The sequence below is a fragment of the Heterodontus francisci genome, chromosome 3 (assembly GCF_036365525.1).
Source record: "Heterodontus francisci isolate sHetFra1 chromosome 3, sHetFra1.hap1, whole genome shotgun sequence".
NCBI classification, from domain to species: Eukaryota; Metazoa; Chordata; class Chondrichthyes; order Heterodontiformes; family Heterodontidae; genus Heterodontus; species Heterodontus francisci.
Genome location: NC_090373.1, coordinates 107,581,743 through 107,596,500, shown reverse-complemented (window position 1 = coordinate 107,596,500; position 14,758 = coordinate 107,581,743). Strand labels below are relative to the sequence as shown.

At 44.5% G+C, this 14,758-nt stretch overlaps 1 protein-coding gene across 1 annotated transcript in view; it reads left to right on the top strand.

The window, feature by feature from the left end:
- The first annotated feature begins 905 nt into the window (after positions 1-905).
- hsf2 (heat shock transcription factor 2) overlaps positions 906-14,758 on the top strand; it is a 40,687-nt gene continuing 26,834 nt past the window's right edge. The window contains exons 1-4 of the mRNA XM_068025404.1: positions 906-1,045; positions 1,392-1,500; positions 8,071-8,198; positions 13,865-13,989. Coding sequence (XP_067881505.1) covers positions 953-1,045; positions 1,392-1,500; positions 8,071-8,198; positions 13,865-13,989 — 455 coding nt within the window. The 5' untranslated portion in view covers positions 906-952. The remainder of the gene's footprint in view (positions 1,046-1,391; positions 1,501-8,070; positions 8,199-13,864; positions 13,990-14,758) is intronic.

Genomic DNA, 14,758 nt, shown 5'->3' with positions numbered 1-14,758 from the left:
GGATAGTGGGTGGAGCTCTTAAATCTAAATATTTACATTGTATCAAAGAATGATATTGCACACAAGGCCATTTGGCCCATCATACCTGTGCCACCTCTTTGAAAGAGCTATGCAATTCGTCCCCCCACCCTGCACTTTTTTCCCTTTCAAGTATTTATCCAATTTCCCTTTCAGAGTTACTGTTTAATCCGCTTCCACCACCTTTCAGACAGCGCATTTGAAATCACAACAACTCGCAGTGTAAAATGTCTTTTTCCTCAGGTCACCTCTGTTTTTTTTTTGCCAATTACCTTTAATCTGTGTCCTCTAGTGTCTGATCCTTCTGCCACTAGAAACAGTTTCTCCTTATTTATTCTATCATGATTGTTGCCTCTCTTCATTCTTCCAAACAAAATGAATCACTTCACACTGTTAAATTTCACCTGCCACCTATCTGCCCATTTCAAAGAGTGGGGCATTGTACTTGTGGACAATTGTCAGCGTAGCTTCCCTTTTCTTGATTCCCAGTCCTATCTCTCTGCACCTTGCCTCCACTACCTCTGTGCTGATTCTGAGACTATCCCTTCATCACATCCACAAAGGTGCATGAATTTGTGCATGAATTCACTCAGCTCACTAACCCCTCCCCCACTAACCCCCCCTTTTAATCCCTCCTCCGCTAAACGCCCCTCAATACTCCCCTTAGCCCCTCCTCTCACTCCCACCAGCATCCACTCTTCCCTCCCTGTCCCCTCCCCGAGCCGCTGATTGTGACGTCAGCCAGCATCCACTCTTCCCTCCCTGTCCCCTCCCCGAGCCGCTGATTGTGACGTCAGCCAGCATCCACTCTTCCCTCCCTGTCCCCTCCCCGAGCCGCTGATTGTGACGTCAGGGCGCGCGCGCGGCCCCAACGGTTTGTCTGCTGTCGCTTCCAGGTCACGTGTGCGGGCGGGAGCGAGCGAAGGCTGCGGGGATGAAGCAGTCGGTGCCTGTTCCGGCCTTTCTCACCAAGCTGTGGGCCTTGGTGGAGGATCTTGACACCAACGAGTTCATCTGCTGGAACCAGGTAACTGGACCGGTCAGCAGCACTGTCCACTTCCCTCAGTTACCGGGGGCCCCCAGGCTGCGCTGATTGGTAGCGGCGGCTCCTCGGCCTCATTCCCTGCAATGGAGCGAGGGCCCGGAAGGAAAACAAAGGCAATGAGGGCCGGCCTCGGCCTACAGGAGCCTGGGCTCTGGTCCGCGGGTGGAGGCGGCCCTTCACAGAGCAGCGGGCGGGCTGTGCTGGGCTGGGCTGGGCAGCGAGGCGGCATCAGTTGCCGGCAGGAGTTTCCCTGAAGTTTCGCTGCGGAATGAGGCCCTGAATCCTCGCTGATGGTTCATTTTTTTGTTGCTTCCTTTCTCCTCACTAGAATGGCCACGGATTCCTGGTTCTGGACGAGCAGAGGTTCGCCAAAGAAATCCTGCCCAAGTATTTCAAACACAACAACATGGCTAGCTTCGTGCGGCAGCTGAATATGTGTAAGTATAAACGCGCCTTGACCCGTTATTTGCTGCTTGGGTATCAAAACTTGACCACATTGCTGAGGGACGATGCACCCGTGATTTCATTTTTCAAGACCCTCTCGCCCAAAACTTTACTCACCTACACAAGTTTGGAGAGAGGCGGTGGTGGCATCTTTTCGTGGATGACGCTCGCTCTCTTTTATCTGTCACGCATAATCTGATAAATATTTCAGCCATAAAGAAAGGAAGATCAAGAAATTTACCTGTTTTGAAGATTTTCTTGCGAATGTTTTAAAAGAAAATGAATATTTCTGTTTTCTAATATCTGGAGCAGTACGCAACCCCTTTTTTTTTTGCATTCTGCTCTCAAGTACTTGTAGTTAACAGAGATTGATGGCCAAAAGTGATCAACTTTAGAAGTAGAATGGATAATGTGGCAAGGTGCTAAAAAGCTGCAGAAATCATGGCCTTAGTCTTTTACTTCTTGAAAATGCCAGAAAGGAAGTATTTTGAGAAACCGAGGGGAGTTTGAATTTGAAGGATTGCCATAACAGTGGGGTTTAGAAGTGAAAAATAGGCACCTGCATTATAATGTAGATAGGAGCCCACGCACTGAATTTTGTGTGTGTATGATGTAGCTAAGGTGAGTTCAAGCTGTAATCAATGGTTGTGTCTTTAAAATAAGTTGATATAGTAATGGTAATGTTATGTAGTGCAGTAAAATTGCAATTCATTTGAAGCTAATCCCCCTTCACTAAGTTCTGAATCTGAGTCAAGCAAAGGTATCAGATGAAGAAACGTTGAACAGATTGGGCCGATATCCATTGGAGTTTTGAAGAATGAGTGGTAATCTGATTGAAACATATAAGATCCTCGATAGAATGGATACCAGGAGGATGTTTCCTCTTGTGGGGGAGACTAGAACTAGGGGACACAGTTTAAGAATAAAAAGCCTCCCTTTTAAGACTGAGATGAGAATTTTTTTTCTCAAAGCATCGTTAGTCTGTGGACTTCTCCCCAGAAAGCAGTGGAAGTTGAGTCATTGAATTTATTCAAGACTAAATTAGATTTTTGATAGACTAGGGAATCAAGGGTTATGGGGGGCAGACAAGAAAGCGGAGTTGAGGCCACAACCAGATCGGTAATGATCTTATCGAATGGCGGAGCAGGCTAGAAGGGCTCAATGGCTTACTGTTGTTTCTATGTTCCTGTGAAGCTACGATATCTCAGGAGTGGGAGCTGGGGGAAAAAAATTGGAATCTCATTTAAGTTGTTGTTCTTCTCTGAGGCCTGTTAAAGTGGGTATTAGAGGAGGTCACAAAACAGGTTAGAGCCAGGACAGTTATGATTGTCCTTTTATATAAGGCTTTGGTATGGCTGCTTCTTAGATACTGTGCCTAGTTTGGGTCCCCTCACGGGAAAGGCATTGTGGTACTAGAGAAGTGCTATCAAATTGATATGTAGTCTTGAGCTTTTGCTTAGCAGGTTAGACTTGAAAGTTGGGACACCTTTTCATTGGAGGAATATAGGCTTTGAGGTGATATGATCCCTGTCTTTAAAATAATAATGGGACTAAAAACTTGCAAGGCTACAAGGATGGAGCGGGGGAATGGCACTGACTGGATTGGTCTGCAGAGAGCCAGCATGGACCCGATGGGCTGAATGGCCTCCTTCTGTGTTGTTATGACTCTGATTAGATTCCGTTTGGTTTATAGTTTATTTGCAGCAGGTGGGAAGGAGAGGACCAGAGGGTATCACCATCAAAATACAAAAACAGTTAGGTTAGAAGTCAGGAAACAAATTCTTTTTACAATGTATCATTGACCTCTGGAATAGATAGAACATCCAATAGATATAGATTCACTACAGGCTTTCAAAAGGAAGCTAGGTGAGTTCCTGAAGAGTTCTCAAGTTATAAAAAGTGGATGAGGTTTAGCTGTACTTAGGATATCAACTACTGGAATGGTTGGAGGGGAATTTCCAAGTGTGTTTTTTTTTCTGCTGAATAGCCTAAAACTTTTTCTCCTTTCATCTCTCCTAGTAGATACTGTAATTGAAGTGGTGAGATGTTGGGGATGCTGGTGGATTAAGGATGCATGTAAGCTGTAATGTGTCTGCATGGGACAGGCTAAGTGGACCAGTTAGTCTTTTCCTGTTTTTCATTTGGTTCATTATGTTATGAAGTAAAGTTGTTTTTTGGGATTATGTAAATCTGTTATCTAGCAATATATTTTACTCTCCTATTTTGGGCTACGTGTTGGCCAAAGAAAAGCAGAGGTCATTTTTGAGTACACAGACTGAAATTGTTTCCCCCTTTTTTGTTTGTGTCTACTTCATTTTCTCAAAACTGGGCATGCATGAGGCACTATGGGCCACCAGCAGCAATAGAATTGTATACTATTAAAATCTGTAATTTCCTAGCCTGGCACATTTCCTAGCACCTCCACTGTCATCAAGCCAGATCACCAACCCTGATCCAATGAGGGATGTAGAAGAGCATGCAAGGAACTGCACCAGGCATACCTGAGCATGATATGCTGATCCATTGAAGCTATATAGGGCTTTCTTTCTTTTTTCTTTTCTTTTGGGCCTCCTTATCTCGAGAGACAATGGATACGCGCCTGGAGGTGGTCAGTGGTTTGTGAAGCAGCGCCTGGAGTGGCTATAAAGGCCAATTCTGGAGTGACAGGCTCTTCCACAGGTGCTGCAGAGAAATTTGTTTGTTGGGGCTGTTGCACAGTTGGCTCTCCCCTTGCGCCTCTGTCTTTTTTCCTGCCAACTACTAAGTCTCTTCGACTCGCCACAATTTAGCCCTGTCTTTATGGCTGCCCGCCAGCTCTGGCGAATGCTGGCAACTGACTCCCACGACTTGTGATCAATGTCACACGATTTCATGTCGCGTTTGCAGACGTCTTTATAACGGAGACATGGACGGCCGGTGGGTCTGATACCAGTGGCGAGCTCGCTGTACAATGTGTCTTTGGGGATCCTGCCATCTTCCATGCGGCTCACATGGCCAAGCCATCTCAAGCGCCGCTGACTCAGTAGTGTGTATAAGCTGGGGGTGTTGGCCGCTTCAAGGACTTCTGTGTTGGAGATATAGTCCTGCCACCTGATGCCAAGTATTCTCCGAAGGCAGCGAAGATGGAATGAATTGAGACGTCGCTCTTGGCTGGCATACGTTGTCCAGGCCTCGCTGCCGTAGAGCAAGGTACTGAGGACACAGGCCTGATACACTCGGACTTTTGTGTTCCGTGTCAGTGCGCCATTTTCCCACACTCTCTTGGCCAGTCTGGACATAGCAGTGGAAGCCTTACCCATGCGCTTGTTGATTTCTGCATCTAGAGACAGGTTACTGGTGATAGTTGAGCCAAGGTAGGTGAACTCTTGAACCACTTCCAGAGCGTGGTCGCCAATATTGATGGATGGAGCATTTCTGACATCCTGCCCCATGATGTTCGTTTTCTTGAGGCTGATGGTTAGGCCAAATTTATTGCAGGCAGACGCAAACCTGTCGATGAGACTCTGCAGGCATTCTTCAGTGTGAGATGTTAAAGCAGCATCGTCAGCAAAGAGGAGTTCTCTGATGAGGACTTTCCGTACTTTGGACTTCGCTCTTAGACGGGCAAGGTTGAACAACCTGCCCCCTGATCTTGTGTGGAGGAAAATTCCTTCTTCAGAGGATTTGAACGCATGTGAAAGCAGCAGGGAGAAGAAAATCCCAAAAAGTGTGGGTGCGAGAACACAGCCCTGTTTCACACCACTCAGGATAGGAAAGGGCTCTGATGAGGAGCCACCATGTTGAATTGTGCCTTTCATATTGTCATGGAATGAGGTGATGATACTTAGTAGCTTTGGTGGACATCCGATCTTTTCTAGTAGTCTGAAGAGACCACGTCTGCTGCCGAGGTCAAAGGCTTTGGTGAGATCAATGAAAGCAATGTAGAGGGGCATCTGTTGTTCACGGCATTTCTCCTGTATCTGACGAAGGGAGAACAGCATGTCAATAGTCGATCTCTCTGCACGAAAGCCACACTGTGCCTCAGGGTAGACGCGCTCGGCCAGCTTCTGGAGCCTGTTCAGAGCGACTCGAGCAAAGACTTTCCCCACTATGCTGAGCAGGGAGATTCCACGGTAGTTGTTGCAGTCACCGCGGTCACCTTTGTTTTTATAGAGGGTGATGATGTTGGCATCGCGCATGTCCTGGGGTACTGCTCCCTCGTCCCAGCACAGGCATAGCAGTTCATGTAGTGCTGAGAGTATAGCAGGCTTGGCACATATAGGGCTACATGCATGCTAAGCAGCATGGTACAGACAAAGCTAAGTAACCCCACAGCCAACAGATCAGATCAAAGCTCTGCAGCCCTGTCACATCCGGCCATGAATGTTGGTGGACATTGATCAACTAATGAGCGGAGGAAGTTCCATAAACATTCCAATCCTGAATATTATCAGGGACTCAACCATATTAAGCCAGAAGTATCAAGTGGATGATCCATCTCTGCCTCCTGATCTTCATGGATGGCAATCTTCAGCAAAATTAATGCACTCCATCAAACATCAAGAAACGTCTGAGTGCACTGGATGCAGCAATTGACCCATTTTGCCTGTGCTAGTTCTTTGGTGGAGTTGTCCAATTAATCCCAGCCCCCTGCTCTTTTCACCATAACCTGTAAATTTTTCACCTCAAATATTTATCCAAATCTGTGAGTGTTACTGTCGAATCTGCTTGTACCACCCTTTCGGGTATTGTATTCAAAATCACAACAGCTCACTGTGCTTATAAAAAGTAATCCTCGTGTCCCCTCTTTTTTTTGTCAGCCACCTTAAATCTGTGTCCTCTGGTTGCTGATCCTTCTGCCACTGGAAACAGTAAATGAGGAGAAACTGTCAAAACCATTCATGATTTTGAACACTTCTATCACTTCTCTTCTCCTTGGAACAAAGAAGCTAACCGAAGCTTCTTCAGTCTCTGCACGTAACTGAAGTTCCTGATCTCTGGTACCATTCTCGTAAATCTCTTCTGCGCCCTCTCGAAACTTTGACATCCATCCTAAACTGTGGTGCCTCAAATTGAATACAGTGCTTCAGCTATTATGCAAAAGACTCGTGCTCCAGAACTAGCTGCACTTCTAGCCAAGCTGTTGAAGTACAGCTAGCATTGGCAACTACCTGACAATGTGAAAAATTCCCAGTCCGTAAAAGACAGGACAGTTACCTCCCTGAGTAAGTCAATGATCATCAGAAAACAGAGGAAGGAGTCATCAACCCAGAAGGACTAGGGAAGTAAGCGCATGGGAACACCATCATCTCCAAGTTTCCCTCCAAATTAACACATCATTCTGACTTGGATATTTATTTGCTATTCTTCATTGTCACTGTGTCAAAATCCATACCTAACAATATTGTGGGAGCACCTTGACTGCAGGGTCTGCAATGGATCAATAAGTCGTCCCACCACCACCTTCAGAGTGGCAATAAATGTTTGCCTTGCTAGTGATGTCCACAGCCAAAGAATGAAGATTTTAAAAAAAACAACTAATGCATTAATGTTCTGTTTTTTTTCTTAAAATCTACCATTTATGTAGATTTTTAAATATATAACTGTATTTGTTACATGTCTGACAAGTTTTCCCAAAAATCTTCATGGCTGTGGAGTCTGTTAATTTTGGGATGACTCAAGTAACAAGTGAGTTTATTTGAGTCATGATCATTACGGCGCAGAAGGAGGCCATCCAGCCTGTCAGGTTCATGCCAGCTCTCTGTAGAGCAATCCAATCAGTCTCGTTCCCTGATTTATTCTTGTGGCCCTGCAAATTTATTTCCCTCAAGCGCCCATCCAATTTCCTTTTGAAATATGCAGACAGCGAGTTCCAGGTCATTACCACTTGCTGTGTAAAAAAAAAAAAGTTCTTCCTCTCATACCCCTATGTCACTTGCCTAAAACTTTCAATTTGTCCCCTAGTCCTTGTACCATCAACTAATGGGGACAGCTTTTTTTTGTCTACCTTATCTAAACCTGTCTAAACTTCTACACTTACATTAAATCTCCCCTCAATCTCCTTTGCTCAAAAGAGAATGACCCCAGCTTCTCGAGCCTAACCTTGTAGCTAAAATTGCTCATCCCCGGAACCATTTTTGTAAATTTCTTCTGCACCCTCTCAAGGACCTTCACATTCTTCCTAAAGTGTTGTGACCAGAACTGGATGCAGTACTCCTGTTGTGGCCTAACCAGAGCTTTATAAAGGTTCTACGTAACTTCCATGCTTTTCTACTCAATGCTTCTATTTATGAAAGCCAAGATCCCATATGCTTTGCTTACTACTTTCTCAATATGTCCTGCCACCTTTAAAGATCTATGCATATGAACCCCCAGGACCCTCTGTTCTTGTACACTCTTTCGAACTGTGCCATTTAGTCTATGTTGCCTCTCCCTATACCTTCTGTCAAAATTCATCACCTCACTCTTCTCTGTATTAAATTCCACCCACCACTGGTCTGCCTCCAGCTATCAGGAACAAAGTAGCGTAATGAAACTTAGAGGAATCCTAACTAAAGATGAAGTAACCTGTAATTGCCTTACAGATGGCTTTCGTAAAGTACTGAATGTTGACGCAGGTATAGTTAAACAGGAACGTGATGGACCTGTAGAATTTCAACATCCTTATTTCAAGCAAGGGCAAGATGAGTTACTGGAAAACATAAAAAGAAAGGTGAGTTCCATTGCTTGAAGTGTACTGCAGAAAACATTTTTGTTAGTTTTCTTTTGTGCCTTGTCCTTTTTTTGTTTTCCATTTAATTTGTTGCTTGCTTGCCTGCCAGGATGTTTTGCTGACTTTTCACTGTTCTCCTTATGTTCCTTTCAGGAGCTTGTGATATTGAGCAGCTTAAGAAACAAGTAGTTGGTAGTGGGAGGTTGGGGTTGGAAATAGAAGAAAGTGTTACCTGAGGCTAAAGAGATATAGCAACTAATCTGAACTTGTGTTAACCTGAAATGATAGTATCTCCCGTGAGTAGGCCAGCTACATTGTGAGCTTTAACCAAAAGGTTTTAAATTGGGAGTATACTGTATTTTGTTTGCTGAATACTGGAGGGTCATTCTTTTGAGCAGATAATTGAAGATTTAAAGGCTTGAAGGAACTGAAGGTGTTTCTAAAAGTACGCCTGGAGTTCAGATGATACCTATAGCCTGTTGAAATTTGAATCATCTTGTGCATGTAAATTATGTGTGCCTTTATTGTAAAATAAAGTTTAGAAGAGTAAGAGGCGACTTGATTGAAATATATGAGATTCTGAGAGGTCTTGACAGGGTTGATGTGGAAAGTATGCTTCCTCTTGTGGGAGTATCTAAAACTAGGGGTCACTGTTTAAAAATAAGGGGTCGCCCATTTAAGACAGATGGGAAATTTTTTTCTCAAAGGGTCGTGAGTCTTTGGAACTCTTCCTCAAAACACAGTAGAAGCAGAGCCTTTGAATATTTTTAAGGCAGAGGTAGATAGATTCTTGTTAAGGGGGTGAAAGGTTATGGGGGTAGGCGGGAGTGTAGAGTTGAGGTTACAATCAGATCAGCCATGATCTTATTGTATGGTCGAGTAGGCTTGAGGGACTTAGTCCTGTACCTAATTCATATGTTTGTTTGTATGTAATATCTAAAAAAAAAAATGATTTTTGGGGTCGGTTACACAATGGGACTAATTCTGAGATTGCCTTAATTTGTTTTGCACTACAGGGGTGGGTACAAGTGGGTCGTTAAACATCATTATCTCATTGACGCTATCCAAGTTTCTATTCTGGTTGGACACACACAACCAATGTGTGCATGTCTTTGACATGGTTGACCACACCATACTCCTCCAATGTCTCCGCCATCATCCAACTAGGTGGGACTGCATTCGCTTAGTTCTGTTCTTAACTATCCACTTGTAAACAGAGAATCACCTGCAATGGCTTCCCTTCCTGCTCCCGCACTGTTATGTCTGGTGTCTTCCAAGGATCTATCCTTGGCCTCCCTCCTATTTTCCATCTGCATATTGCCCCTTGGCGACATCAACTGAAAACATAGCATCAGTTTCCATGTGTACGCTGACAACGTCCAGCTCTACCTCATCATTACCTCTTTCAATCCCCTTCTCTGTCTCAATTATTGCACTGCTTGCTTGGTATTTTGTACTGAATGAGCATAAATTTCGTTGAACTAAATATTGGGAAAATGGAAGCCCCTGTCTTTGGTCCCGCCACAAACTGCTTTCGCTAACCCCCTGACTCCATCCTTCTCCATGGCAACTGTATGAGGCTGAGGCAGATTGTTTGCAGCCTTGGTGTCACATTTGACCCCTAAATTTGTAATACATGAATTTAGCTTCTAAGTCCAAATCTAAAACTTTCTGACTTGAGGTGAATATTGAACTTTACCAGGAGAGAAACAAGGAGGGACGATGGTGATTTACTTGCTGAGAATATGAATGTCAAATGCAGAGGCTTGGGAATAGTTCAGTAACAGAGGTAAAGTGGGTTGAAGGCCAAAGGCTTTAGGAGTTGAATGAGAGTTTTTCCAGTGGTGGATGGGAGAAAATTTGAGGAGGCTTGGGGCTCTGGGTGGAAAGGTAGATGAGGAAGTGGTCAAATCGCTGTGTCAATAATTGAAATATCAATGTCTTCATATGGCTACTTACTCAGAAGTGATGTAAGTTTCCCTTTTATGTCCTAAATCCATTTCATAAATTTGGTCCTGGGTCTCTTAAGTGAGTCCTTTTGTTGCATTGTCATAAAAACCCATCTGGGAAGGAAATCTGCTGCCCTTACATGGTCTGGTCTACCTACATGTGACTCCAGACTCACAGCAATGTGGTTGACTCTTAAAGGCCCTCTGAAATGGCCCAGCAAGCCAATAAGTTGTACTAAATTGCTGGAGAAAAATCTGAAAGGAATGAGACAGGATGGACCACCCGGCATTGACCTGGGCACCGGAAATGACAACTGCACACCCAGCCCAGTCGACACTGTGAAATCCTCCTTACTAACATCTGGGGTCTTGTGCCAAAATTGGGAGAGCTGTCTCACAGACTAGTCAAACAACAGCCTGACATAGTCATACTGATACCTTGCAGACAATGTTCCAGACACCACCACCGTCGCCATCCCTGGGTATGTACCCAGAGGTGGCGGCACAGTGGTACTCTGTGTGGGGGACTCCAATGTCCATCACCAAGAGTGGTTCGGCAGCACCACTACTGACTGAGCTGGCTGAGACCTAAAGGATTTAGCTGCTAGACTGGGTCTGTGACTGGTGGTAGAACAGCCAACAAGAGGGAAAAACCTACTTGACCTCGTCCTCACTAAACTACTAGTCACAGATGCATTTGTCCATGGTGGTGGACAATTAAACAACTATCAGGAGGAGAGGGCTCCACAAATAGCCCTATCCTCAACGATGGGGAGCCCAGTACATCAGTGCAAAAGACAAAGCTGGAGTATCTGCAACTATCTTCAGCCAGAACTGCCAATTTGATGATCCATCTTGGCCTCCTCCTGAGGTCTCCAGCATCACAGATGCCAGTCTTCAGCCAATCCAATTCGCTCCATGTGATATCAAGAAACGGCTGAAGGCACTGGATACTGCAAAGGCTATGGCCCTGACAACATTCTGGCAATAGTACTGAAGACCTGTGCTCCAGAATTGGCCACGCCCCTAGCCAAACTGTTCCAGTACAGCTACAACACTGGCATCTACCTAACATTGTGGAAAATTGCCCAGGTCTATCCTGTACATACATAGCAGGACAAATCTAACCCAGCCAATTACCGCCCATCAGTCTACTGTCGATCATGAGCAAAGTGATGGAAGGCATTGTCGACAGTGCTATCACTTACTCAGCAATAATCTGCTCAGTGACGCTCAGTTTGGGTTCCAGCAGGTCCAATCAGCTCCTGACCTCATTACAACCTTGGTCCAAACATGGACAAAAGAGCTGAACACCAGAGGTGGGGTGTGAGTGACTGGCCTTGACATCAGGGCAGCATTTGACAGAGTATGACATCAAGAAGCCCTAGCAAAATTGGAATTGGGGGGAAACTCTCCAGTTGGAGTCATTCCTAACACAAAGGAAGGTGGTTCTGGTTGTTGGAGGTCAATAATCTGTCCCAGGACATCACTACAGGAGTTCCTCAGGGTAGTGTCCTAGGCTTAACCACATTCAGCTGTTTCATCAGTGACTTTCCTTCCATCATAAGGTCAGAAGTGGGGAAATTCGCTGATTGCACAATGTTCAGCACTGTTCGTGACTCCTCAGATACTGAAGCAGCCCGTGTCCATATGCAGCAAGACCTGGACAACATCCAGGCTTGGGCTAATTAGTGGCAAGTTACACTCGTGCCTCTCAAGTACCAGGCAACGTCCATCTCAAACAAGAGAATCTAACCATCTCCCTTTGGCATTTAATGGCATTACCATCGCTGAATGTCCTACTATCAACATCCTGGGTGTTACCATTGACCAGAAACTGAACTGGACTAGCCGCATAGATACTGTGGCTACAAGGACGGGTCAGAAGCTGGAGATTCTGCGGTGAGTAACTCGACACCTGACTCCCCAAAGCCTGTCCGTCATCTAGACACAAGTCAGGAATGTGATCGAATACACTCCACTTGTCTAGATGAGTGCAGCTCCAACAACACTCAAGTAGTTTGACCCCATTCAGAACAAAGCAGCCTGCTTGATTGGAACCCCACCCATCACCTTCAGCATTTACTCCCTCCACCACTGACACAGATGTAGCAGTGTGTACTATCTATAAGATGCACTGTGGTAACTCGCCAAGGCTACTTTGACGGCAGCTTCCAAACCTGCGACCTCTACCACCTCAAAGGAGAAGGGCAGCAGATGCACAGAAACGCCACCACCTGCAAGTTCCCCTCCAAGCCACACACCATCCTGACTTGGAACTAACATGCCGTTTCTTCACTGTCGCTGGATGAAAATCCTAGAACTCCCTTCCTAACAGCACTGTGTGTGTACGTACACCACATGGATTGCAGCGGTTCAAGGAGGCGGCTCACCTCAAGGGCAATTAGGGATGGTCAATAAATGCTGGCCTAGCCAGCGATGCGCACGTCCCGTGAGAGTTAAAAAAAATCAAAATGTGTCTTTTAAGCTGCTTTCCCATGAATCTATAGTTTGGATTTGCACAAAATTCTTACAGGGAGTGACAGGGTGGATGTGGATAGGATGTTTCCTCTGGCTGGTGAGTCTAGAACAAGGGGGCACAGTTTCAGAATAAGGGGCAGGCCATATAAGACTGAGATGAGGAGGAATTTCTTTACTCAGAGGGTGGTGAATCTGTGGAATTCTCTACCCCAGAGGCCAGTGGAAGCTCAATCATTGAGCATGTTCAAGACAGTAATCGATAATTTCTGAATGCTAACGAGATCAAGGGATATGGGGATACTGGGGAGAAATGGCGTGGAGGAAGATGATCAGCCATGATCTGTTTGAATGACGGAGCAGGCACAGCGGGCCAAATGGCCTTCTGCTCCTATTTCCTATGATCCTACTGCACCTCGATCAAGGTACTGAAACTGTAAAAGTAAGAAATAGACAAACACCAACCTTTTAGCATTTTATTGTAGTCCAGTTTTATTTATTTGTAACACTTTTCTCTTAGTTTGGCTGTCTGCAGTCTTTTTGCCTTCCCCTGTAATCTACAGAAACCACCATTTGCAGCTTTTTGCCACCTCATCTATTTTAACTTTGTGCGCTTGCGTTCTGCATCACTTCTTAAACTTTTATTTTGCATTTTTTGTGTCTGCAAAATTGTACAAATTTATAGTGAAATTAACATGATTTATTTACCGCTATCCTTTTTTTAATTAAAAAAAAAAGTAGCTTACTCAATCTCCTGCTTCCTTGCTAGACCAGCTGCAGCAAGAGCAAAGTGGATGCATAATTTTAACAATTCCATGAGTGCATGAACAATGGGGATATTACTCTACTTAGCTCAATATCATATCTGTCAAAAAAATTGGGCAGATTTGAGTTTGAAGTTTGCTATAAGTCTTCCTCCAGCGAAATGAGCATACATAAGTTTATTTGAACATTTGCACATTTCAATTTTGTGTTTAAGTAGGTCATATCTTGTATAGTGTAGATTAGAGGTGGTATAAAACTCTACATGATCCAATATTATGCCTTAAACTCAAATTATTCTCCATTTTATTAGTGATGCTCTAATGCTTCTAACTATCCCAGTATCTTTTTCCAATTGAATTTGGATCTCAGTGGCCAGTAGAGAAGATATGCCAATGGAAGTGCAACAGTTAACCATTTGTCTGTTTTGATGCTTGTGCTTACTCAGCTTACTTAACTGTGCTTACATTATCTTAGGTATCTTCAATTAAGCCAGAAGAAGCTAAAATCCAGCAAGAAGGCTTGAATGCAATTTTATCCAGTGTTCAAGAAATACAAGGAAAACAAGAAAATCTCGATTCAAGATTAACTTCCTTGAAATGGTATTGCTATGTTCTGTTCTTTTGCAACTGCATTCTTAATAAAAAGCAGCTTGTGTTAGCTAGACAGCCAAAATAGGGGAAGAATTTTCTGCTCCTGGGCTTGGTTCACTTTGGTGCAGCAATTACAAAAATGAAGTGAAAATTGGGCTCCCTTACAAGTGTTAGATTTCCCTGAATGCTTCAATGACCATTGGGCACCATGTGAAATGTTTTGTATTTGCCTGAATTTTACGATTTCAAAAATTGTTTTGAAGTATCAGTTTGAGCTCTTTCTGAATTTCCAGTACGGAGGCACATTTTTTTTAGATTTAGAGATACAGCACTGAAACAGGCCCTTCGGCCCACCGAGTCTGTGCCGACCATTAACCACCCATTTGTACTAATTTTACACTAATCCCATATTCCTACCACATCCTCACCTGTCCCTACACATCCTCACCTGTCCCTATATTCCCCTAACTATACTTGGGGCAATTTATAATGGCCAATTTACCTATCAACCTGCAAGTCTTTTGGCTGTGGGAGGAAACCGGAGCACCCGGAGGAAACCCACGCAGACACAGGGAGAACTTGCAAACTCCACACAGGCAGTACCCAGAATTGAACCCGGGTCGCTGGAGCTGTGAGGCTGCGGTGCTAACCACTGTGCCGCCCATCTTGATGCATCTTGCAGGTTTTGTTTCGTCATCGTACAATTTACAATCCCTTTTTAGAATAGGATCCATTTGTTGTGTATCTGTTTCCAGATCACCTAAGGTACATTGCCTGG